Genomic DNA, 23,033 nt, shown 5'->3' with positions numbered 1-23,033 from the left:
CTGCGTTTCCGCTGCGTCGACTCCCTCGTGGGCTTCACTGCACCTGGCAATATTCCTTCTTCCTTCCTGCTTGTCCCTCTTCCTTGTTCTAGACGGCTTCCTATTGTTATTCCTGTGTCTATCCCTTATCCTATCTTCTTCCCCTTCACCCAACCTGCGGTCTTTCCTGCCCCCTATTAATCTCCAACTACCGCTCCCGCCCAGCTGAACCTTCCGCCAGCAGTGTTTCTCACCACCACCAACCAACTGCCGCCGTCTCTCTACTCCCGACTTTTCTCTCTCGCCAGCGCTATAAACTCTCGCTATTACTACTTTTGATCCTTACACGCTCGTTAACACCAAAATCCATGAACCATACCGAACTCCGAGGGAGCTGGATATTACGACATTCGCCGTGAAGTTTGCGGAAACACTTCGGTGGATGCCTTTGGATTTGTCATTTCCTTAGTCGCGCAACCTTCTATGGACTTCCGGCGGACAACAAATCCCCCGGTGATAGGCGGAATGAGCTCACATTCCAAAACGATACCGCCCTCCGATAAGCCGTGCACCTCTATACCCCCTAACCTTCTCCCATCGGCACCTGCGTCTCCTCCGACTCCGGCTCCTAGCCCGACTCCGCACCAACGACTACCCTCCTGGCGATCGTCTGAACAAGATGAGGAAGCGCTGCTGTTGAACACCAAGTATTTCGAGTCGCTGTCGGGTCCTCGAAGACAACAATATTTGGAAGCTATTCTTAGTCTATGCAGCAGCCAGCAGCTTAGCTTTGTCTCCAGCTATGTCGCTCCGCGTCTTCGGAAAGATCCGTTCCTAGTCTTTCCAACTGAAATTTCTCTGCGGGTGAGTTAGACCCCTCCGTCGAGCATCTTAGGGCGCGGCAAAAACTGATATTGTATTCTTGTAACTAGGTGCTCTCTTTTGTCGACGACCCGAAAACCCTGGCGCGAGCGTCACAAGTATCGAGACGATGGCATGAGCTGTTGAATGACGACATTACTTGGAAGAATCTCTGCGAGCGACATGCGTTTACTCATCGGCGGCCGGCAGAAGATAATCAAGATTTCATTGAGCCCATCCACAACTATCGTACGAACTCCTTAAGCGGACTGCAAAGGAGACCAAATAGCGCCACCATCCAAACTCGGGATGGCTTTGCCGACTTCCATCGGTCACTATCTGGAGACTGGAGCGCCTCCTCGGCAGTACAAGCGAGGAAGCGTCGAGTTCGCCCACTCTCTTATAAATACCACTTCAAGCAAAAATACATGATTGAATCGGCGTGGACCAAGGGCGGCAGGTGCACTCAACGACACATCTCGCCCGATCAGGGCGTAGTAACGAGCCTGCATCTGACCCCCAAGTATATCGTGGCTTCGCTGGATAATGCCAAGATTCACGTATATGATACTAATGGAGAGAATCAGAAAACGCTCGAAGGGCATGTGATGGGCGTTTGGGCTATGGTTCCTTGGGATGACATTTTGGTCAGCGGCGGTTGTGATCGGGAGGTGAGGGTATGGAACATGGCTACCGGCGAGTCGATATACCTGCTCCGCGGCCACACGTCGACCGTGCGTTGTCTAAAAATGTCAGATAAGAATACGGCCATTTCTGGCTCGAGGGATACCACGCTACGGATATGGGATTTACGAACGGGCACTTGCCGCTCCGTTCTGGTCGGTCACCAGGCTAGCGTCAGGTGTCTCGCCGTCCACGGAGATATCGTTGTTTCCGGAAGCTATGATACCACTGCGCGTGTTTGGAGTATATCGGAAGGGCGTTTCCTGCGAGCACTGTCGGGTCATTTCAGTCAGATCTATGCGATTGCCTATGACGGTCGCCGCATTGCTACTGGCAGTCTCGACACCAGCGTTCGAGTTTGGGATCCAAACACTGGCCAGTGTCATGCTATCCTCCAAGGCCATACTTCATTGGTAGGACAGCTACAGATGAGCGGTGATACTCTGGTTACCGGCGGCTCTGATGGGTCTGTTCGCGTGTGGTCACTCACTAGAATGGCTCCCATTCATCGATTGGCGGCCCATGACAACAGCGTGACGAGTCTCCAGTTCGATAACAACCGGATTGTTAGCGGCGGTAGCGACGGTCGCGTCAAGGTTTGGTGTCTGCGGACTGGACAGCTCCTCCGTGAGCTGTCGACTCCCTCGGACACAGTTTGGCGGGTCACATTCGAGGAGGAAAAGGCGGTCATCATGTCAAGCCGATCGGGCCGCACGGTTATGGAGGTAAGTTGAATAAGTTGTGTGACTTTGGCGGTTCTAACATATTATCAGGTCTGGAGCTTCTCTCCGCCCCCAGAAGACACTGAGTTCGATGCAGCAACGATTGGAGCTTCCTCGAGCCTATCCGAACCACCACCGGCACGCGATAATCGCCCACTACGACCCCTCGTACTTTCAGATCCTCCACATAGAAGCGACGGTGACCATGTAATGGCGGACGTGCCGCCATGAACCGTGAGTCGCCTTAATATTACGACCATCTAGCTTCTTCTTAATTTGCGCCTTCAGCGTTGTTGCTTCGGTTTGCTGCTCCTACGAGATTCCCACCTCGCACCACTGGCGGGTCAGGATTGGTACATATTCACTGGTTAGCATTTGCATTCTGGGTGTTTAGGTTCATGCTGTTTAATCCATGGACTGCGTGGAGTTAGATAGGGAACGGCTGTCATACTGGCTTGATACCAGCTGGATTCTGATGCGAAAATTTGTATTCTTACTTAGTCCAAGTCCGCGCCTCAGGAGGTGCTCATACCCATAAGAAAAGTCTATACATTCCTGCCCTTTACAATAGCAGTAGATGCAATATCTAGGCGTGGATCTCCAGATGATCGTAAAAATTGGGGGCGATCCCATTCGTCAGCTGATCGCCCACAGCCTTTAGCGTTCTCCGCTCGATCTTCGCTTTGACCATGAACAAGACTCTCAGAAGGTGCAGATTACAGATTGAATAACTACAGTCTACGGGCTTGATTGTGAGAGTTGGCCACGCCCGTCTCCTCAAAAGCGTTCCTGGAGGCGGGTCTCTTTAGTACCGAGGCAGATTCACGATGTCCGATTGCCGATTACTAGTGAGATCTTGTATTGAACACTTGGTCGCGGAAGCCTCGGAGACGGTCAGGTCGTTTTAACAGAGATACATCGCTTTGAAACGGAGTACAGCATAAAACTTCGGTTCGCCACTACCCAGCAAAACAACATGGTCTATGCTGGCCGCAGCCGGGGGTGTCATTTGTGTCGCAGGAGGAAAATCAAGGTAGGACAAGATCTGATCTCCAACTGCATGTTTATGTTTAATATCCGTGTGGATGGACTGGCCTTCAATCATCCTGAAATCCGATTGAAAACCAAGAAGCTAAAACCCAGTACAAGTGCGACGAAGCCCTTCCGGAATGCGGCAACTGTCGCGTGTACGGCCGGCCCTGTCCGGGGTACAGGCTCGAATCGATATTTAGGAACGAGACGTCCAAGGTCGAGCAGCTTGTCCGGAGATCGGGCAGCTTGGTGCCTTCTAGTTCTGGCAGTCAGAGAGGGCGCCGACTCGGACGGGCTGCTAGCACCGACTCCTCATTAACGGTCTACCAGGTCGCTGACTCGACGTGGGAGGAGCGAGCTCTCTGCTACTTCTTTGACCAGTATACATCCGGTGACGACCCGGACGAGGCTATGAGCTACTTGTCGTTTCTGCCGTCTCTTTATACGACTTGCCGAGAGAATGGGGTTGACAGCGCAACGCCTGCTTCTACGTGCCTGCGTCTTGCTGTTGATGCGACGGCTCTCATGACGCTAAGCAACCATGTCAATGCTCCGCCGCTTGTGCTGCGTGCGAGAGAGTACTATGGGAGGGCGTTGAGGGGGCTTCAGCAGGCGCTCACTACGCGGACGCAGGCTGTCAAGGATGAAACTTTTGCCACTATGGTTTTGCTTGCGCTGTTTGAGGATATCACGGGCGAGCGGAATGGGCTCGCTAGTTCCCATGCGGCGGGGTTCGAGCTCTTGATGAAGCTCAGGGGGGAGGGCCAGTTAGGGCATGCGCAAGGGAGGGATCTTTTTCACTTTGCGTACACGCATACGGTAACTGGCCTTCAAAATCCGCCTTGGTCCAGGCAGAGCTAACAGGCGAGATATAGCACGTTGAAATGCTCGCCCTCCGGGGGAGACCACATTACAATACAGATTGGATAGTCGAGCGCTTGAACGGCGAAGATCCAATCGCGCGGTTGATCCTCATCGCCTCCAAGATGAGCCAGCTGTTCCTAGCCACATCATCCCTCCAGACTTCAGCAGCTGCGGCAGCTTCAGCTTCAGAACAATACCCCACGTCTCCTACCACAAACACAGGCACCAGCACCGACAACGGGACAAACCCAGAAAGCATCTCCCAACTTAGCCTCCTCCTCCTAACCGGCCGCCAAATCGACCTTGAACTCACCTCCTGGAGCCAGGATCTCCCCGAACGCTGGCTCCCCCTCGTCATCTACCCCGACAAATCCTCCTCCAAGTCCAACACTCACACCGACGACTACGAACCTCTAATCACCTACCACCACCTCTCCATCGCCTCCGTCTGGACCTACTACCGCGCCGTCCGCATAGTCTCGCACCTCATCATGCTCGAGCTGCGTCGAGCCCTCGCCGCCGCAGCAGGCACGAGCGCCTCCATAGACGACAGCACCATGCCAACAGCAGCCCAAGCCACGCCGGCAATCATCCAAAAGCAAATCACCGACATCTGCCGCAGCATCCCTTTCTGCCTGGGCGATGTGGATATCATGGGGAACCGCACGACCTCACCCTCCGCGGGCTCCGAACGAAGCAGCAAGCCGCAGCCCCGCGCCCGCGCCTTCTCCGTGTACAGCATGATCTGGCCGCTATGGTATATTCTGTCCTGTGGCCTTGCGACGCCGGCGCAGGAGGACCATATTCGCGATTGTCTTGCGAGGATTGGGTCTGTCCTGGGGATTAAGCTTGCGCTTGTGCTGGCGCAGGATGCGGAGACTGGGAGCCAGCGAAGGCCGCCGATTAGTCTTGAGGGGTTGATGCTGGGTGGGCCGGTCCTGGCTACTGATACCGGGACTCGGACCGGGGGTTCAGCTTGGGTAAAGAGTGGCGTTTTGAGTGGTGATTGTTGACTTTGGCGTTTCGAGGGTGTATATATATATATTTGTGTATATATTTTTGGTTTACCCAGTCGCAGTGGGTCGGCGTGTATACGAATTTGAAGTTGTCTAATGTATCTTTATATATATTTGTCGCACTTCGCTGGATAAATATTTGGTATATATACATTGCATCTAGCACTGCTATGTTACTGGAAATTCCATAGCATACATTCTTTATCTCCGCCATCTTATACAAAGCCGGAGGATCCGCGGACGGACGCTATACTATATGTATGACGTCATGCCCACTCCCAGTCAACACAGGAGAGTACCGAGTAGAAAGGCACAAAAAGCAGTGGAGAGATCCATGATTGGCAACATCTTGGCTCCAGATCGGAAATCGGCACCGTCGCTTTACGAGATGGATATCAAGCAGGAAAAATAAGCCACAAGATAAGGAGCAAGGAAGTTATGAACGCATCTATGCATGCAGCCCCGGATGGCTCGGCCAGACCAGACCCAGCCAGCGCCAGTGCCGGCACCAGGCACGTAGGACATTACTGCATCGGGCGCTGACGACATACCTTATCCACTGCGTTCTCTGGCTTATATAGCCCTGGGCTTTCTCGAGTTGTTGGCAGTGCATTGATATTTATACCGACCTTTGGCGGGCGTTCTGATTTAGCTTATCCGGTCCATTGCTGTCTTGTTCTTTGAATTATTTCTTTTGTCCTCTGTATACCCTTTTGCAAGCTATCCCACACATACCTACAAAATGGCAGCGCAGGAGAGGAAGTACCCACTGGGAAAGATTGAGCCCAACACGATGAAATACTTTGGTGCTTGTACGATGGGCGGAATTATTGGTATGGACTAAACACCTGCCTTCCGACAGATGATGGAGCATGATGAGCTGACCATGACGTGAAGCTTGCGGTCCAACTCACACCTCAGTAACACCTCTTGATCTCGTGAAATGTCGTCGACAAGTCGATCCGAAAATCTACACATCAAACATCTCCGCATGGCGCGCAATCATCTCCAAGGAAGGTGTCCGCGGGATATTCTTCGGTTGGTCACCAACATTCATCGGATACTCGCTCCAAGGAGCCGGTAAATACGGATTATACGAATACTTCAAGTACCTGTATGGCGATCGCATGTTCCCCAACACGAACCGCACAGTTATGCATCTGGCCGCGAGTGCCTCGGCCGAGTTCTTCGCCGATATTGCGCTCTGTCCATTTGAAGCGATCAAGGTCCGCATGCAGACAACACTGCCACCGTATGCGCATAGCCTGCGCGAGGGCTGGAGTAAGATCATTGCGCAAGAGGGCATGGCCGGTTTCTATAAGGGGCTGTACCCCCTGTGGGCGAGACAGATCCCGTACACGATGACGAAGTTTGCGACGTTCGAGGAGACGGTCAGCATGATCTATAAGACGTTGGGAGGCCCCAAGGAAAGCTACAACAGCCTCCAGCAGACAGGAATCAGCTTTGCCGGAGGGTATATCGCGGGAATCTTCTGTGCCATTGTCAGCCATCCTGCTGATGTGTTGGTCTCCAAGCTCAATGCCGATCGAAAGGGTATGCTTGTCTCTAATGGCGATGTGAATCTGTGCTGACTGGAATAGCGGGTGAATCGGCAATGACAGCTGTCTCTCGTATTTATGGCAACATTGGGTTCCCGGGACTATGGAATGGACTTCCAGTGCGAATTCTGATGCTCGGAACATTAACTGGCTTCCAGTGGTTGATGTGAGTTGCTGCGATCCTGTACTTGTGATTGCGATGCTAATGAAGACAGTTATGACTCGTTCAAGGTGTTCCTCGGTCTGCCCACGACAGGCCACTGAGGCTGTAAATGCATAGATAGACCATAGTAATGAGCTTTAATGATCGAAAATTTCTTGATTCAATTACCAAGTCTCGTGTAGTTCATTCTGGAAAATAAGATGAGGATCCGGGGAGATCATCCGGGGAGACTTGGCTTCCTCCTTTGTCAAGAATGGAGAAGATGGAGTTGACCGCCTTCGCGCTTGGCGATCCAGCTACCAAGCTCAGGAACTTCCTTGCTTCTAGTTTCTCAGCCTCAAGTTCTGACCAATTCCCTTTGATTGATGAAAGAATAAGCATACGAAATACGTTACAGAACCCCGATCCTCGCTGCTCAGTTGGACTCCCACAGCAATTCAGACAAAATGGAATCAAGAACACCATCCCAGCCAACCACGAACCCGCCCAGTATCGAGATGGCCTACAAGCGCAAATGCATCGCACTCAAGAAACGCCTCAGCGAGATCGAAGCTGAAAATGACATGATGCGCACCCGAAACAACCGCGGCTGGAAATACATTCAAAAGATGCGTCTAGAGTCATGTATCCTACTCGAGCGCTTAGCCAGCGTGACGGGAATGGTCGAGGAAGCTGAAGCTGGCGTAAACCCTGAACTGCGCGCTCGCGCCGCCGCATTTGTGACCAATGCTGCTGCCTTGAACGGCGCGGCCGCGAGGAACGGATCAGGGCCTGGTTACTACGAGGATGAGACAGAAGGGAGCTCAGACGAACAACCACCTACAGTGAGTTCCGCGCAAGACGATTCATTAGCTATTCCTTTGGCTAATTGCCTATTTTTCTAATGCAGCCGCAAGAACGTCCGCTCCGAGTGAAACGATCCCGCAAGTCGAACTTCAACCTCGACGATGACGATATGGCTGTTGGTATCACACCTGAGGCCTCCGGCCCGGGGTCGTCGGCCTGGCCACGCCTCGCTCCGGCGCCATCACAAGAGGAGATGACATCTTCATTCCGAATTCAACAGGGCAATGGGTCCGGACAGGAGAAAGAGACTCCCCTACCGAGCGATCGAGAGGGTGAAAACAGATATGTTTCCGGGGAGCGAGCGATAGATCATTCGGCGGAGAATTCTGCGACACCGATGGACCTGGATACAAAGGTGTTAAAGGAGGAAAGCTAATGGATGTTTTTTGATATGTCCTTTTCGACGATTGCGTTTATTTTCTTTGCGGGTTCGGACGGGGTTCTTCACGGGTGCACATTTCTCTCTCAAATTCTAGGGTTATTCCAAAAGACGTACTTAATGCATGGGTGCTTATGGGGGAGTATAATTTCTTTTAGATTAACACGGTTTACCAGCGTTTTTTTTTTTTTTTTTTGCAGAGATCGATAGATCAGATAAGTCAAGGTTTCACGCGGAGCGCGCTGGGGCACGTTGACCACGTTCTCATCCTGAAATTCACCTTCGCTTCATCAAATCACGACAACAGCAGACTCATCTTAGCGCTGCATTACACCACCGAACATGAGGCTAGTTTTTTTTCCCAAGCGTCGCCCATTAGCAGACATCCTTCAAATTCTCCCACACCTTCATTATGCTAATCTGTCGGTTAGATTAGGCTCAGATGGCGAGCCGCGACCGACTATTAGCTAGATCGCGTCCCTGGTCCTCGTGGGAGCTGCTTCAATATTAGACATTGAGTGCACAGCTCACACCATCACATGTCCAAGACAAATCCTTGCCACTGAGATTGGGCGCGCGGGTTGTGGTTGGTTTCAATCAGGGACCAGGATGGTGATACTCTAGGTATAGTGCCCCTTGTACGCCATCCCATGCTGCTGTTGTGCAATTTCCCCTCCCCACGAACCCTCGAGTATAAACGAACCGCTGCCACCCAAGAAAAATCAGCAGTGACAAGAAACTTGGCGAATGTAACATTGCTTTCACAGCGGGAGACATGTTATCTCCTGCGTCTTGCTTTTGCTGGTGGCACCGCCAGCTGCGACGGACTCGATTACGCCATAACGTACGACGATGAGAACCCAGGTGATGTAGGTGGAGAATGGATATAAGGCAAAGCCCCCGGCGACTTTTCTGCGTGCTACACAGAGCTTTCAGAACGAGAATTGATCGTCGGTCCCTTCCAAGATGGGCTTCTTCGACTTCAGATCCAAGGCGGCTGACGCCCAAGTCACCCAACATGATGCGCCTTCTGAAGACACCATTGTTGCAGGTGACCTGCACTATACTGGAGATGCAGGCGGCAATACTACTCTTCCGACATACCAGGAGGCCTCGGGCGCGCCGGTTGAGGTTGTCTCGCCGCTTGGCTACGAGGCTGGATTCATCACATTGATCTTCATGAACGTCAGCAAGATGGTCGGGACTGGAATCTTCTCTACTCGTGAGTGACTTCTCTATAGCAAGAGAAAAAATTGCATTTGACACTGAATCTTATTCTTTAGCTTCGTCTGTTTTTGAAGGAACAGGCTCTATCGGCCTGGGTCTATTCTATTGGGTGATAGGGTTTGCTGTCGCTGCAAGCATGCTCTCCGTCTACCTCGAATTCGCCTCGTACTTCCCTAGTCGATCCGGATCGGAGGCCGTATATCTGGAGCAGGCGTACCCCCGCCCTAGATACTTCTTCCCTACCGTCTTCGCGGTGCAGACAGTGGTATTTTCATTCAGCAGTAGCAATGCTATTGGTACGTTACCTTCAACATGCAAGCTGCAAGCTGCATGCGCTAATGTGAATGATGTTAGTCCTGGCCAATTATCTCTTCAGACTGGCGCAGTCGGAACCTACAGCATGGCAGTCAAAGGGTGTCGCTCTTGCGTCGTATACAGTGGCAACTCTAGGTTGGTTTATAGGGCTACCGTGATAAGCTGATATGCTGACTATTACTAGCTGTCTCCTTCAACACGAAGTGGTCTTTGCAACTCTCCAACGCCATCGGCTGGGTTAAACTTGCTACATTGCTATTGTAAGTAATACGCTCAACATACGAGGCTCTTTTCTAACGTGCACAGCATCGCAATCACCGGGCTTGTCGTTCTCGGCGGCAACGTTTCGGCTATTCCGGACCCGAAGGCTCATTTTCGAAATGCTTTCGAGGGAACGTCTGATGCTACGGTGTATGGAGCTACTAACTCACTCATCAACGTGATGTTCTCCTACCAGGGATACGAAAATGCTTTTAACTTGGTGAACGAGGTCAAGAACCCTGTCAAGACGCTCAAGTGGAGCGCCCCTGCTTCGCTCATCACCATCGGTATCCTTTACATCCTTGCGAACATTGCTTACGTTTCTGCTGCGAGCAAGGAGGAAATTGCCGCCTCGGAAATCAACGTCGCCAGTCTCTTCTTCGAGAAGGTATTCGGTGGTGGCGGCGCGTCTCGCGCCTTGAACTTCTTGATTTGTGTCAGCGCCTTTGGTAACCTGCTCGTTGTGCTCATTGGCCAATCCCGAATGCTGCGTGAGTGTGGCAGGTATGTATGCTCATCATATTCATGGGCAAGCCGACTAACTAGGCGTACAGACAAGGTGTTCTTCCGTTTACCAGGTTCTGGACATCTACCCGTCCCTTCGGTACTCCGCTGGGGCCTTACTGGCTGAAATGGAGTCTGACTGCTATCATGATTCTTGCTCCTCCAGCAGGTGATGCGTTCAATTTTGGTATGTGTAATAGAACCAGCTAGTTTGTATGGCTTAACTAAGACCTTCACAGTGGTCGACTTGGGAGTTTATCCTCAAAGCATGTTCAACTTCTTCCTTGCGATTGGTCTCTTGTTCACCCGAAGACACCGAAAGCGTCTCAATATCCCTCGAACGGAGTGGCATGCTTGGGATATTGTCGTCTACTTTGCCATCTTAGCCAACCTTTACCTGCTTGTTGCGCCCTGGTACCCACCAGCGACAGGCGCAACCGGAGGCGACGTGAGCTTCTGGTATGGAACATACGTGGTCGTCGGAATTTCTCTGTAAGTGATCCCGTCTTTCTACCTTTGACCACCTGGGTTAGTTAGGGCTAACCTCATTGAACAGCATCGGTCTTTGCGGTGTCTATTACTATGTCTACATGAAGGTTCTGCCGCGTTTCGGTGGCTACGAATTCCGACAAACAATCCTCACTGGGCCTTCCGGAGAGACATCTCATAAGATGGTCAAGGTGCCTAACGCCGAGCTTGCCAAATGGGATGAGGACCATGATGCTGCGGGTAGGCTCCGCCGGAGGGCAAACGCTCATCAGAAGACCGAGCAGCCTGTAGAGGCTTAACACATCTGTTGTTGTATTGGAATGTAGATTAGCCCGGGTCTCTTGGAAGGTGAGATAGATGTGGAGTATAGTAACGGGATTTAGCAAATAATATCACTATATATTGTGCATTGTCCTGGTATTCAAAATGCTGCCCTTAGGCACATAGAATCGGAGAGACAGAGAGCACTGAATAGACAGTTATACCTGCATATGTACCACTGCTTTAGAAACGCACTTGGTCTTGCTTGACCTCCCATCGCTCTGTGGTTGGCTGGACTGTCTACTTCGCCGATAGCTCCGTTATCCCCGAACTACAGCTAGCCTGTACCTTCTAAACTACACTTCATCGCTCTACATGCAATCAACCTCGAGAATCATCAAATATGTCCTTTGTATTTATAGATAACAATGCGGACATTGACCGCGCAACGAGAAAGCGAATTCGCACCCATGCAGCGACGGGGAAGAATGCCAACAGGACTTTGACGCGGCCATCCAGGACGAAGGCCATCGTTCGCAAAGATAGCAGCGCCACTCCATTTCGTGTTCCTGAGACTATTACGAGAGCACGTAGAGACAAGACGGCTGATGAGGAGGTCCCGCGGCCAGTTACTGATGGACTGCTGTTTCCAATACCCGTGCCTGAGACATCCAAGGGCTTAGTTCGAGAAGGTGTGTACTTAAATCATTATCTCGGGCAACACTTGTTGAGCTGACATGACTATTTTAAAGCACTGTTCTTCTTTAGCGGCGTACGATACAACCCTGAGCTTGATGGCGCATTGGAGAACCCGAGTCAAATGGGGTCCATCTGGGTGCAATACTTCTTCCTCGATGAAGCTTGTACGTGCCCTCCCTTATTATTGCTCCCATGATCTGACAACGCGCCTAGACTTCCACTGTTCTGTTGCCACGACGATCCTGTGCTCTAGGAACCTTGTCCGTGAGACGGCACAAGGAATGTACCACATAGCACGCACCTACCGCATTGTCCAAAAGAGGCTCAGAAGCCAAGAGGAGGCGACATCGGATATGACCATGGCGATCCTAGTGGCGATGTCCCAATACGAGAGGTTACAGGGTCAGTTTGAACGGGGTTATGTCCACCTCCAGGGACTCCGGCGGATGGTTGAGTTACGGGGTGGCATCAGGCATTTTGACAGTGAGAGTTGTGGGGTTATCCAGAAAGTCTTGAGGTTTGTCTCCCCTTTTGTACTGCCGAGAGCTTAGCTAATGATATAGGGCCGACTTGGAATTTGCCTTACAGCTTGGTTCAAGGACTCTGTCTGGCGTTGAGGGCATCGAGTTTCTTCGCCTATGCAAAGGCGTGTGTATTCATGATGGGAAGATGGCAGATCGACTTACAGACCCAGGGATAGATTCGCACTTGCAAATGAGCCTGCGCGCTGATCTATGGACGATCTTCTCAGATATGAGGAGTCTTGCCATGCTACTTAACAATGCCGATGCCGGGCACAGGCAGAAGCTGGACGCTGTGGGGTTTCACAATACCATCATGCTCCTCGGATTTCGTCTTCTGCATATCGGCCCGTTAGATACCAGCACTGATTCCGGCACTTGTCCCAATTCGAGTATGAGCATTCTCGAGGAAGCAGTCCACTTAGGTCTAGTTGCGTTTTTGGTGACATTCCTACGAGGATTAGATCATCGTGTTGCTGACAAGCCGCTTCTCTCATCTCGCCTTCGACTCGCGATACAAAAAATGTCGTCAGCTGCCGAAGAAGGGGCGGGGGGCGAGTTTATGCAAAGAGTACTTCTCTGGATGCTCTTCATTGGAGCGGTGGTAGTGTTCAAACCTTCGGACGATGAGTGGTTGATACCGACAACTAACAACACAATGAAAGCTCTTGGCCTCTCCAGCTGGGATGAAGTAAAGAAGACATCGATCCGGTTTCCGTGGGTGCACGCAATACACGATAGAGCCGGTATGGTACTCTGTTCTACGCAGAAGTTTCTCGAGTTCTCAATTCAAGATCATTTGCCCTAGCCATCAGTTACAACAACAAAGAACTGATTGACATTTAGTTCTGCAACGCTCTTTGCACACATCCCGGTTCGACAGCCTCGAGTTCTTCCATAATGAGGGCCCATAGATGCTCCTGCCACTTCTTGGCCTCCTCATCTTTCGCCCAGGCAGGCACTTTGTCCCTATGGAGCTCATTAGCATGGATCGATAATGTTTGCCTTCTGTGGCAACTCACTCTCTAATCTCGCAGTTGGAGGTGTAGGTGCCGTGGCTATCCTCTCCCAGTACAGCACCGGCCAGTAGGGTCCGACTCCCATCCTCCGCGGTTCGCCCATATAACACATGCTGATCGACGATTGATTGCTTGGCGGCAGGAGGGCAGTTCCGAATGAGCTCGGTCTTGCAAAGTCCCGGGCAGACCGCATTAATGACCACTTTCCCCTGCTCAACAGGCAGTCGAGCCGCCAGCTCGCGAACAGCTAGGGTATCCATAAGCTTGGATATGGGGTACCTTCCGCACGGCCATAATTAGCTAGGTACGAGATATAAAGCGCGGTATCAAGAAGAACATACGTTACCATCAACTGTTCAGCAGGCAGCGTATCCATTCTCACAAATGGATCCTCCTTGATCTCCTCCCACTTCTTACGCACATCCCATCCAATACCAGACGTCACAATCGACAAGCGCGGCAGAATGCCATACTCCTCCGCACTCTCCTTCAGCTTCGGCAGCAACAGCACAGCCAACAAAAACGTACTAAGCACATTCACCGTGAGCGTCAGATTATGTCCCTCCGCCGTCGTCTGCTCCGGCGTCGCGACAGCCGCATTCTCAATGACCGCATCAATTCGTTCAAGCTCCGTAATTGCACGCTTTGCAAAAGCCTTGACGGAGGCATAGCTGCTCAAGTCAAGAGCCCAGACTTCCGCGGTATCGGTGGTGCCCGTAGCCTCGTCGATTTTTTGCTTTGCGGCCTCGCCTGTATCAAGCCTGCGAACAGCTAGAATAACTTTCTTTGCGCCGAGGCGGACGAAGTGCTTAGCGGCTTCGAACCCTAGGCCTGTGTTTGCGCCGGTTACGATGTAGGTCTTGCCCGCGGTGAACTCCTTCGTTGCGAGGATGGGGAGGTCGTGCGGTTGGGTTGGGACTTCGGCAGACATTGTGTTTGGTTTGAACTGTGAGAGAGACGGTGATAAGTGATGAAGTATGTTGTGTTTCTTTGAATTGACAATGGATGATGAGGATGGAATCGAGCAAACACAGCGCAGCACCACACCCCTCTTTATACCCGGATTCTGTCCTACCAACCTCAACCCCAAGCCGGCGTTTACGGACAAGACAACGCCCAATCTCCAATGCCATCTTTATCCCCGGGGCTGGATTCCTATAAACTCTTTCGCTGTATCCATTGTTGTCACACCGTGATGCCATGGATGGGCAATGCCAATGCCGTGGCTGATGTACATAGTATGTCCTAGCCAATCAGAGAGGGCTTTCCCAATTGGGATAGCTTACCTTGTGGGGTCCGAGAATGGACCCACATTCATAGATGCGGCTTACTGCCATTCAGATGATGGCTTGCGCATGGGAGATATGACGTCCGATCCGGTCGGTCGTCTTCGAGTCTGGAGGTAACGAAGTAAGGCTCTTATCGCCGAGTTAGACACTTGCCCGGGAGATGTATGTATATGTGCTTTTCGTAGTACCACTGATTAGGATTGGTCAGGCTGGGGAATGAGCTCGAGACGATGTTGTCTGTTCTTGAGACTTGACTAACTATGCAAGGTCCTGAATTGATTGAAGGGAGCTGTCCATACTACTGGTAGTAGGTGATCACTTGAAGTGAGCCGCAAACGGTTGATTAGGCTGGATTCGACTCCGCGGACCGTTGAGTAGAGCAAACAGTATATACAGTAGCAAGGAACGGAGTATAAGGGACTCCCCAACTCCGGCGCCTCTACAAAATTGCAGAATAGTACATGCTGTGTCTATTCGACACCAGCGTAGAGATCAACGACGATGTTGATGGCGGCTACGAGAATTTCGGCGGCGATGAGGACGATGACTACATTAGATTAGTAAGATAAGAGATATCGGTATTGGGCCATCAAACGTACCTATCCATTCAAGATACTCACCATGACGGTGAGTTAATTGATCTTTCAGCACAGCGAGAAGATCCGCTATCACATCCAATCGCTCAGTCAGGAGAGTCACGCGCTGGTCCATTTCCAAGTAACTCCGAACAGCCTGGTATACAGGCTCCAACTGTGGCTCCGCCCACATCAATTCGGGGCTGTCCAGCACCGAACCTTGAAGGTGGATGTTGATACGAAGGATAAATAGTTCTCCAACTTGCATGTTGATTTGCCGTCTGGAGAGGTTGACACTTCCAGTCTGAGCAATTTGAGCGGGTAATGGCGCCGTATTCGAGATGGTTTCGGATACAAGATCTTCAAAGAGGGATGTCTTCACCGACTGGGCCAGGGCATGTGAGATGGCGAGTTTGATCATATAGTTTCGGGGATCGCGCAGTGAGATGAAATCGTTGTATATTCGGGCTTGGTATTCGCGGGCATAGTAGAAGTTGAAGTTCTCCACCTGGGTATCTTCTGGGCTCAAAATTGAGGTAGCAAATTTCGATATATCCGACAAAAATCGCGACTCTTGCGCTGGCGACATACCCCATATGACTACAGTGCCGTAATCGAAAAGAAACGCTTCCGGCGCATGGATGGTGGTGTCGATATCTGGGGCATTATCAAGCACTGAGGATTCGGCCGCATTCTGCGGGTGAGACTCATCATGCAAGTCGATAAGCTCCTCTCTCCGGTTGACGAAGTTATCGTTCACTTCCACCGCACTGTCCGAGAACCTTCTTTCCCTAGGCATCCGATCGACCGTGTGAGCATTCTCCGTGTCTACATCATTCGAATGGTTCCCGGCTTTCTGTTTCTCTTCGTGCAGATAATCGAACCGCGAGTAGACGCACTCGTCGAACAATTTGGGATTGGCACCGCGCGTTTTGGCTCGTGACTTCAAGAACTTGAATACTCCGTCTAGACGGTAAGAATTGGCTGTACAGTACGCCGTTACCCGAGGTAACCTATCTCTGTCTGCCTTTCCTAGCTTCGCCGCAAGACTTCGGGCAGCAGGTTCCTTGATTCGCGCGATCTGGCGGTATACGTCCGAAGGGGAGGATTCCTCTTCATCGACAAGTTCTTCCTCGGTTATAGGATCCGGTAAAAGCTTCAACTTCTGCGCAGTTTTCGTCGTTCTTTGCGGACCAATTTTAGAGGCAGGATACGACGAGGCAATTGTGCCCGGAGCTCCATGGCTGTTGCGACGGCGAAGCTTGCTATTCAGGGCTGAGAGCCCAGTCTGTCGTGAGTTGGCGAGTGAAGAAGATCCAGAGGTTAAGGGCTTGAATTTAGGGTCCGCAGAAGCTGAATCGTGGTATGTACTAACTGTCGTGAGGGGATTGAACGTCACTGTTCGGGGAGGCCGGCTCCCTCGCGGTGACGTATTTGAGGATGCATGTTGGTGGTGTTGAGGGAGGAGAGGGGAGGATTCGGTAGCCGACGCCATTTTATACCAAGCGCACCTGGTTTAAGAGTCGATCATGCCAGACGAAAGGATTGAGGATTGGGTCGAGAGGGTTAGGAGGCAGAATTTGGTGACTGTTGAAAGCTGGGCGGATGAAAGAAGGAGCTCCAGCTTTTTGCACGTGCGGCCACCCGCAAATCCGACGCAATCTATAGCACGTTCTTAGGCGCCCAAATAATTAGAGCAACATTATTAGTCTACATTAAGCATATATTCCTCAGGTTAGGCTAATAAATATAGACTCCATGAGAAGGAAGATTGTTGATAAAAAGAAAGCATGCTTGATGCTCGCAATCTATACATGCATAATGCCGTTATGATCATCGCATATATCAAAACTCTAAACGCCCGACAATTGCAGCATTAAATCCCAAATATACATAGCCCGAGATGTGGAAATACCCAATGCAATTCAACGATATACCGTATCCCTGTAGTTCTAGTGCTTTACTTGCGTACGAAGCCCTTCTTTCCACTACTGACCATCCTCATACCATTGACGTGCCCAGTGCTGCGAGCTTGCTTCAACCATGCTGCTCTCGCACCCTTCGAGATCTTTGACGCCTTTGGAGCAAGTGCTGTGCTTGGCTGCTTCCGCGAGCTCTCACTATCCAGCACACGGATAGCGACATCACCCATCCGCACATCCTTCGGGGCCTTCTCCTTCTTTTCAAGGAATCTGAGCTTGGTTGGCTTCTTCTGGGAAAAGACTTCGGTCTCCGGTGGAGGTGTCGGTGGCCGGACGTCAGGTACTGCATTTAGAATATCGTCGGGTAGGAGAGCGGGGAGTCCCGAGCGTCGAACGTCTTGTGTAAATGATCCTTGCAGTGTTGCTGAGCTCTCAGATAGCATGTCATCTGCAGGAGTTCCAGCTCCTGTCGCAGTTTGAGATGTGGGAACTTCTTTTCGTTTGGCCGCAGCTTTAGCCTGTTGCTTGCGCACTTCGTCCAATTGCCGCCTCTTTTCTCGCTTTGCTTGTTCCTCTCTGTTATGTGGTCAGCGACAGAGGACATGAGGCAAAGGGCCCAGGAATACGCACAATTTTCTCGCCTCCTCCCTTTTCTTGGCTTCTAGCTTGATCTTAGACAGTTGAGCAGAGTTGTCCACGGTCTCTGGGGCCTCATCGTCGCTGCTGTCTTCCTCCTCATCATCCTGCTGCTGCTGCGCATCCACCGGGGCCTCAGGCTCCGCGACCTGCGGTACTTCAGGCTCTTCGCTGTCAAATCGGAAATGCTTCTTGGGTGCTGCCTCCTCTTCCTTGTCCTCTTTGATATCCTCCTTCACTACTTCCTCGGTTGCTTTTATGCTGCTCCTCTTTCTCCGCTTGTTGCCCTGGGTCTTCGGGCTCGTAGCAGACGATGTGGTTTCCGGCTCCGACTTGCGCTTGCCGTTCAACTCTAGTGATCCGTTGACCGTCGCATCCTCAACTGGCAGAAGCGCCTGGAATTGTGCTGATCGGCGGGTGGTGACCATTTTCGACTTTGATGCGAGGACAATACTTTTCGGTTCGGTGGTGTGGTTTTTTGAGTCGCTGTTTGAATTTCGTTCAGGAAATAAAATGCCCTTTGCCGCAGTGACGATCTGCGACAACATAAAGGGGACGACGAGCAGAAACTGTGTTGCGCTTGAAGTCGACGTCGGCGTCGAACCAAAAAGATTTATGAAAATATGTCGGGGACTTGTTTTTCCGGTGGACCCAAGTCAATACATACTGAGTCTAAAGAGGTGTTTTTGGTGTCTCCTTCCTGAATAAATATCTATTTCTAGGTAATTGACTGAATAAAAGCTTTCTTGAATAGTATCCGCATATCGGGGGCCTATTGGTCGTGCGCGGTGGCTGTGGTTGAGAATCTTTAATGCAACGCAAAAACATATATATCGTCATGGTATCTCATACATCCCGAAGACAAAATCATGCCATGCTCCATGAACGCCGGTTATTTTTGAAGCAGTTCAAGTCCCAAAGTACGCTTGATGCAATTCAAATAGCATTAATCATTTCGTTCCGTTCCATAAGTTCTTCATGGGCAGCCGTGAAATCGTCCTCGCCAATGTCACTGGTTTCATCCCAGAACTTCCTATGTTCATCGCTGTCATCTCCTCGGACAGTCCACATACTCTCCCGTAATCTTTTGTTGCGTTCGCGATCCTCTTCTATCCGCTGTTCGATTTGTCTTTTGTCCACACGGATGCCATTGGCCCTCGGACCTCGCGGCGTCCCCGTCTTCGACTTTGAGTCCGCTTCTTCCTCCTCCACAGCTTCCAAGTCGAGATGTGCCGGGTGTGTCTCTCTATCCTTTAGACCGGCATGAATCTCAGCCACCGCCTCAGCGGAGAGCACATCTTTGGCTTGGAGACCGCTCAGGACGCGGCGGACGTGCTTTACATTGGCGGCACCGGAACCGTCCGCTGGCGCAACGCAGTCGACAACTCGGAGGATATCTCTCTGTATCATGCGGACGTAGGGGACGTGGTCTTCCTTAGCAGCCATTTCGCAGAATTGTTCGATGAAGTAAAGGATATTGGCTCGGTTGTTCATGTTATTCTAGATGGTACCGAGTCAGTCTAGCTCGCGTACGTTTTGGTCTGAACGGCTTGTTACCCTCTCGAGCTGCTCTAGAATGCAGGAGTGGAGATCTTCATCCATATCGCGGTATTTGAGCGCATAATGCGCGGCTTTTTGCGATGATGTTATTGATGCATTGAGATGCTGTAGCTGTGATGTAAAGCGCATGCGCACCTCAAATGGATCTGCCATCATTTTGTGTCAAAATTCTTAGTACTGTGGTTTGAAAGTGATCTTGATCGTTTACTTAGAGGGGATCCGGAGAAAACGGTCATTGGACGGTAAGATATATGCCGGCAGAATATGTGGGGCCGGTTTATCGTTACGGCGGTGTAGCTTACGTCGAGAGTCGAGACACCTCCGGCGAAGAGATGAGTCAAAGATGCAAATATACTAGGAGTGTACCTAGGGTAAAATAGAAATGATACTGTAACATCAATAAAAGTAGTCAGTAGAAAGTTGATCTATCTAACCAGGGGAAACCCTAAATCTGATGTATGTCCGAGATCCGAAACCAACGCCAACCGCTCCTTCCCAAATATATAAAATTATGCCGTAGAAATCAGCCAGTGCATCAAAGTGAGGGTCGCCGATCCAAGGGAGTCAGTGGCGGAACAAGGGTGGAAGCATCATCGTTTTGAAGTAGCCCAACCTCTTCAGCGGTGTCGGCCTCCCCTAAAGGGTCACTAGCCCACTCGTTTTTTTGAGATGCAGGATCATTAACAACAGACCACACGTCCTTTTTCGTAAGGAGCCCTTGAAGAATACCCTTGTTGACAAACAGGACGTAGCGAAGACCGAGTCTCTGGAACATTCGGAGCACAATTAAAAACGTTGTGCCGCTGTTCAACGTGATGGGTGTTTGATCCATCCAAGGTCGAAGGTCAAGGGTGTCCATCGGATCCGCGAATGGTTGATGCGCAAAAAAGGCCTGGGTTGCATTATGGAGCCCCTCTCCGGATGGAGACGTTGGGTTCTTCAGGGCGAAAGAAAGCTCGTTACGTGAAACATAACCGAGGAGAACGGGATTTGAGGCTTCAGTAACGACAGGGAAGCCACGATATGAGGTAGTCTGCAGAAGATTGCGAAGAGACCCCACTGTATGGCCAACGGCGGTAAGGACAGTAATATCGTCCGCCTTTGTCATGACTGTGTGGGCGGGGACGTCGGGAGGAGCGGTATCATCACGGTGGTCAAGGAAAGGGTACTCATTGAGCTGGATCCAAGATTCATAGATACCGCGTTTTCCAAAGATATCTCCGCACCACTTGGACAGCATGACTGCGATCATAATGGGGATGACGTAGGTAAGGGCGCCTGTAAGTTCAAACATGATGACAACGATTGAGACGGTCATTCTTGTAGCGCCGCCAAGGGCTGAAGCTGCTCCGACAATGGCATAAAGCCCCGGAGTCACACAAGGGGTGTCGGGCTCACAATTAGCAAAGAGAAAAAAGCTTGGATAAGAGTCTTGCCATATTTTGAAAGCGGTACCGAGAGCGCGTCCATACAGAGCACCAATCGCAAATGACGGAAGGATAATGCCAGCAGGAATGTCCAGTCCAAATGTCATCGTTGCGAGGAAAAAGCCCAGTACAGCAGCTATCAGTAGAAGAGCTACCGTACCGGCAGATGCCGCCCCAGTCTTGCACAGGCCGAAAGGATCTGGGGTTCCTGTACTGCACTCGGCGAATAAAGAATGGACAAGCTCTGAGTTCTGAGCTCTCATGAAGATATTGGGGTAGTTTATCAGGGCGCTGAGAAGAGACACAATGACAACTTCAATTATAGGGCGGGAAAAACTCCGCGTTCGTCGCCATTTCGCAACCCGCATATTCAGGCGGATAAGGAACGCCCCGTAAAGACCACCCACGATACCAAGAATTATAAATGGTATCATTTCAAAGCGGTGCCATCCTCTGGTGTATTTGACTTCGTAAAGAGCGATGTTCCCAGTGCGAAAGGGATCTAGGGCTTGAAGAGTAACTGTTGCTACCATAGCGCAGACAAAGCTTTGCCACATTGCCTTGTCAGGAAAATAATACGACAATTGCTAATATACTGTATTAGGTAGGTGTCAATAAAGCTTCGTGAATGGGCGCTCATACCTCTAGACTGAAAAGGACACCACCAATTGGCGCCCCGAACGCAACAGATATGCCCGCGGCGGCGGCCGCGGAGAGTACCTCTCGTTTTCGCGCTATTTATGTCAACTGCTGTCTGGAAACTCGGCGAGGGATAATGCATAGGCACCTTCATTGCTGTTTAGACTATCGAAAGTCTTCATTATGACGCTGGCACAGCAGCATGCGACGTGGACGAGCGGACCTTCTTTGCCCAGCCACATGCCAGACGCGACGGACAGACACTTGAAGAATAGTCAGTTACGATACGTCTGATTGACTGAAGACGACATACCAGGCCCAATGACTTGATCGCAAGGGTCCAAGGTCCCATGAAGTGCCTTATGATGAAGCCACCCAATACTGTTTTGATTTCAGGTATTCCGCTATGTCTCGCATAAATCGCATAGTTTCTGACCAGCATGCAAGCGCAAAAGGCGAAAAGTACCTAACTCCTGCGTTAGATATGAACAGCAGAGGATGAGCACCAATGAGGTACTGACAGAGTAGAATGTATAAAATATATACTCAACTGCGTAAGCTCCAGCGGAAGATCTAGCCCCAGTAGCTTTTCCCCATGAGGTCCAGTCCATACAGTTGGAAGGGTCTTAGATGGGCCCACGGGTCAGTAGCGCAACTCAAGTAACCAGAAGACGATAAAAACTCACCTTCTTCGTGGCCCCAGCAGCAAAAGCTACGGTTCAGGTAGAACTTTCCTCCTCCTGGACCATTCTTGCAATATCCAGCTTTGATATCCCCCAGCCAGTCTCCGACGATGTCAATGGATGCTGCGATAATCCCGACTGATATTCCGGTTGCGATCAAGACTAACCAAACATTACTGGCATCAAAAACCTTGCGAGCATAGCCAAGCATTCCTTGCCCACTCGCTGATAGAAGTCGCTTTCTTTGCCGCTCCTTAGTATACTCAAATATCCAATCGATGGCAGTAAAATCATCGTAGCCAACCCGCCGCCCTGGGCCTTCTACATACCAATCCAACAGGCCCCCTTCCTTTTGGACATTGTAGTTCCCATTTCGCTGAGAACTCTCGCCGGCCGGCTGCGGAGCATCTTCCGTGAAGGGTACGTTTCTGGAAGCCGCGCGTCCGAAACTTGAATGTCCGTCGGAGTCGCTCGTAAAAAGATTGGACAGACTGGACAGACTAAAACCAGACCTTTGCTTATGCTTGCGCTTAAATGAGATACTAACGATATTGCAGTATTAGTCTGCAGCCAAATTATGTAATGATCCACCACTTACGGCTGACGAAGATCACCAGTCAGAGGATCACGTCCATACTGCGAAAGACTGCTGCCACGAAGCCGCGGAAGTTGATGACTGTTGCTACTCGACCCGCTGGAAGGTTGAGAGGCCTCAAAGCCCGGCCCGGAATCCATTATCGGTATCGAAAATTATATGGATAAATCAGAGTACATGCGGTGATGACCATGGCGGGTGTCCTGGGAACACTCAAGTTCCGGACATCTACATCGCAATGAATGATCGGAGCTGTCGCGGACCTCCGTGCTTGATTAAAGGCGGTGAGACACCTTGTGGGGACCT

At 50.9% G+C, this 23,033-nt stretch overlaps 11 protein-coding genes across 11 annotated transcripts; 6 read left to right on the top strand and 5 right to left on the bottom strand.

Annotated features, from left to right (window-relative positions):
- Positions 1–14: 14 nt before the first annotated feature.
- On the top strand, positions 15–2,798 carry BDW74DRAFT_144500 (F-box/WD repeat-containing protein). The gene is made up of 3 exons (XM_073723042.1): positions 15–843; positions 912–2,249; positions 2,298–2,798. Exons 1-3 carry the CDS (start codon positions 463–465, stop codon positions 2,475–2,477), a joined length of 1,899 nt encoding a protein of 632 aa, XP_073588859.1. The 5' UTR covers positions 15–462; the 3' UTR covers positions 2,478–2,798.
- Positions 2,799–2,887: 89 nt separating this feature from the next.
- BDW74DRAFT_144498 (putative C6 transcription factor) lies at positions 2,888–5,238 on the top strand. The gene is made up of 3 exons (XM_073723041.1): positions 2,888–3,279; positions 3,396–4,097; positions 4,154–5,238. The coding sequence occupies exons 1-3, from the start codon at positions 3,223–3,225 to the stop codon at positions 5,153–5,155; spliced, it is 1,761 nt and encodes a 586-aa protein (XP_073588858.1). The 5' UTR covers positions 2,888–3,222; the 3' UTR covers positions 5,156–5,238.
- Positions 5,239–5,755: 517 nt separating this feature from the next.
- On the top strand, positions 5,756–7,044 carry BDW74DRAFT_144496 (putative mitochondrial phosphate transporter Pic2). Its single transcript, XM_073723040.1, has 4 exons — positions 5,756–5,991; positions 6,056–6,712; positions 6,760–6,883; positions 6,933–7,044. The coding sequence occupies exons 1-4, from the start codon at positions 5,901–5,903 to the stop codon at positions 6,979–6,981; spliced, it is 921 nt and encodes a 306-aa protein (XP_073588857.1). The 5' UTR covers positions 5,756–5,900; the 3' UTR covers positions 6,982–7,044.
- A 192-nt stretch (positions 7,045–7,236) lies between these two features.
- BDW74DRAFT_48588 (uncharacterized protein) lies at positions 7,237–8,291 on the top strand. Its single transcript, XM_073732932.1, has 2 exons — positions 7,237–7,704; positions 7,770–8,291. The coding sequence occupies exons 1-2, from the start codon at positions 7,327–7,329 to the stop codon at positions 8,100–8,102; spliced, it is 711 nt and encodes a 236-aa protein (XP_073588856.1). The 5' UTR covers positions 7,237–7,326; the 3' UTR covers positions 8,103–8,291.
- A 1,008-nt stretch (positions 8,292–9,299) lies between these two features.
- On the top strand, positions 9,300–11,200 carry BDW74DRAFT_165327 (high affinity methionine permease; the record flags this gene model as incomplete). The annotated part of the gene is made up of 8 exons (XM_073726404.1): positions 9,300–9,327; positions 9,389–9,628; positions 9,687–9,782; positions 9,832–9,907; positions 9,954–10,412; positions 10,463–10,599; positions 10,652–10,904; positions 10,969–11,200. 8 exons carry the CDS (start codon positions 9,300–9,302, stop codon positions 11,198–11,200), a joined length of 1,521 nt encoding a protein of 506 aa, XP_073588855.1.
- A 365-nt stretch (positions 11,201–11,565) lies between these two features.
- BDW74DRAFT_173596 (uncharacterized protein) lies at positions 11,566–13,190 on the top strand (the record flags this gene model as incomplete). Its single annotated transcript, XM_073727820.1, has 4 exons — positions 11,566–11,854; positions 11,915–12,025; positions 12,075–12,378; positions 12,425–13,190. 4 exons carry the CDS (start codon positions 11,566–11,568, stop codon positions 13,188–13,190), a joined length of 1,470 nt encoding a protein of 489 aa, XP_073588854.1.
- On the bottom strand, positions 13,155–14,472 carry BDW74DRAFT_48558 (uncharacterized protein). The gene is made up of 3 exons (XM_073732930.1): positions 13,743–14,472; positions 13,405–13,680; positions 13,155–13,351 (listed from the first exon to the last, which is right to left on the bottom strand). The coding sequence occupies exons 1-3, from the start codon at positions 14,330–14,332 to the stop codon at positions 13,225–13,227; spliced, it is 993 nt and encodes a 330-aa protein (XP_073588853.1). The 5' UTR covers positions 14,333–14,472; the 3' UTR covers positions 13,155–13,224.
- A 294-nt stretch (positions 14,473–14,766) lies between these two features.
- Positions 14,767–16,830, bottom strand: BDW74DRAFT_48568 (YagE family protein). The gene is made up of 2 exons (XM_073732931.1): positions 15,290–16,830; positions 14,767–15,237 (listed from the first exon to the last, which is right to left on the bottom strand). The coding sequence occupies exons 1-2, from the start codon at positions 16,758–16,760 to the stop codon at positions 15,161–15,163; spliced, it is 1,548 nt and encodes a 515-aa protein (XP_073588852.1). The 5' UTR covers positions 16,761–16,830; the 3' UTR covers positions 14,767–15,160.
- A 209-nt stretch (positions 16,831–17,039) lies between these two features.
- On the bottom strand, positions 17,040–18,419 carry BDW74DRAFT_144485 (uncharacterized protein). Its single transcript, XM_073723039.1, has 2 exons — positions 17,818–18,419; positions 17,040–17,763 (listed from the first exon to the last, which is right to left on the bottom strand). Exons 1-2 carry the CDS (start codon positions 18,369–18,371, stop codon positions 17,226–17,228), a joined length of 1,092 nt encoding a protein of 363 aa, XP_073588851.1. The 5' UTR covers positions 18,372–18,419; the 3' UTR covers positions 17,040–17,225.
- A 140-nt stretch (positions 18,420–18,559) lies between these two features.
- On the bottom strand, positions 18,560–19,595 carry BDW74DRAFT_144483 (CTD kinase subunit gamma). The gene is made up of 2 exons (XM_073723038.1): positions 19,381–19,595; positions 18,560–19,323 (listed from the first exon to the last, which is right to left on the bottom strand). Exons 1-2 carry the CDS (start codon positions 19,537–19,539, stop codon positions 18,760–18,762), a joined length of 723 nt encoding a protein of 240 aa, XP_073588850.1. The 5' UTR covers positions 19,540–19,595; the 3' UTR covers positions 18,560–18,759.
- Positions 19,596–19,772: 177 nt separating this feature from the next.
- Positions 19,773–22,940, bottom strand: BDW74DRAFT_48536 (chloride channel protein). Its single transcript, XM_073732929.1, has 7 exons — positions 22,731–22,940; positions 22,136–22,674; positions 21,971–22,074; positions 21,763–21,915; positions 21,598–21,712; positions 21,453–21,544; positions 19,773–21,397 (listed from the first exon to the last, which is right to left on the bottom strand). The coding sequence occupies exons 1-7, from the start codon at positions 22,865–22,867 to the stop codon at positions 19,919–19,921; spliced, it is 2,619 nt and encodes an 872-aa protein (XP_073588849.1). The 5' UTR covers positions 22,868–22,940; the 3' UTR covers positions 19,773–19,918.
- Between the last annotated feature and the right edge of the window lie 93 nt (positions 22,941–23,033).

The sequence above is a fragment of the Aspergillus multicolor genome (genome assembly GCF_047715735.1).
Source record: "Aspergillus multicolor strain CBS 133.54 unplaced genomic scaffold BDW74scaffold_2, whole genome shotgun sequence".
In the NCBI taxonomy this organism is placed as follows: Eukaryota; Fungi; Ascomycota; class Eurotiomycetes; order Eurotiales; family Aspergillaceae; genus Aspergillus; species Aspergillus multicolor.
This window is presented reverse-complemented; position numbering and strand designations above follow the sequence as displayed.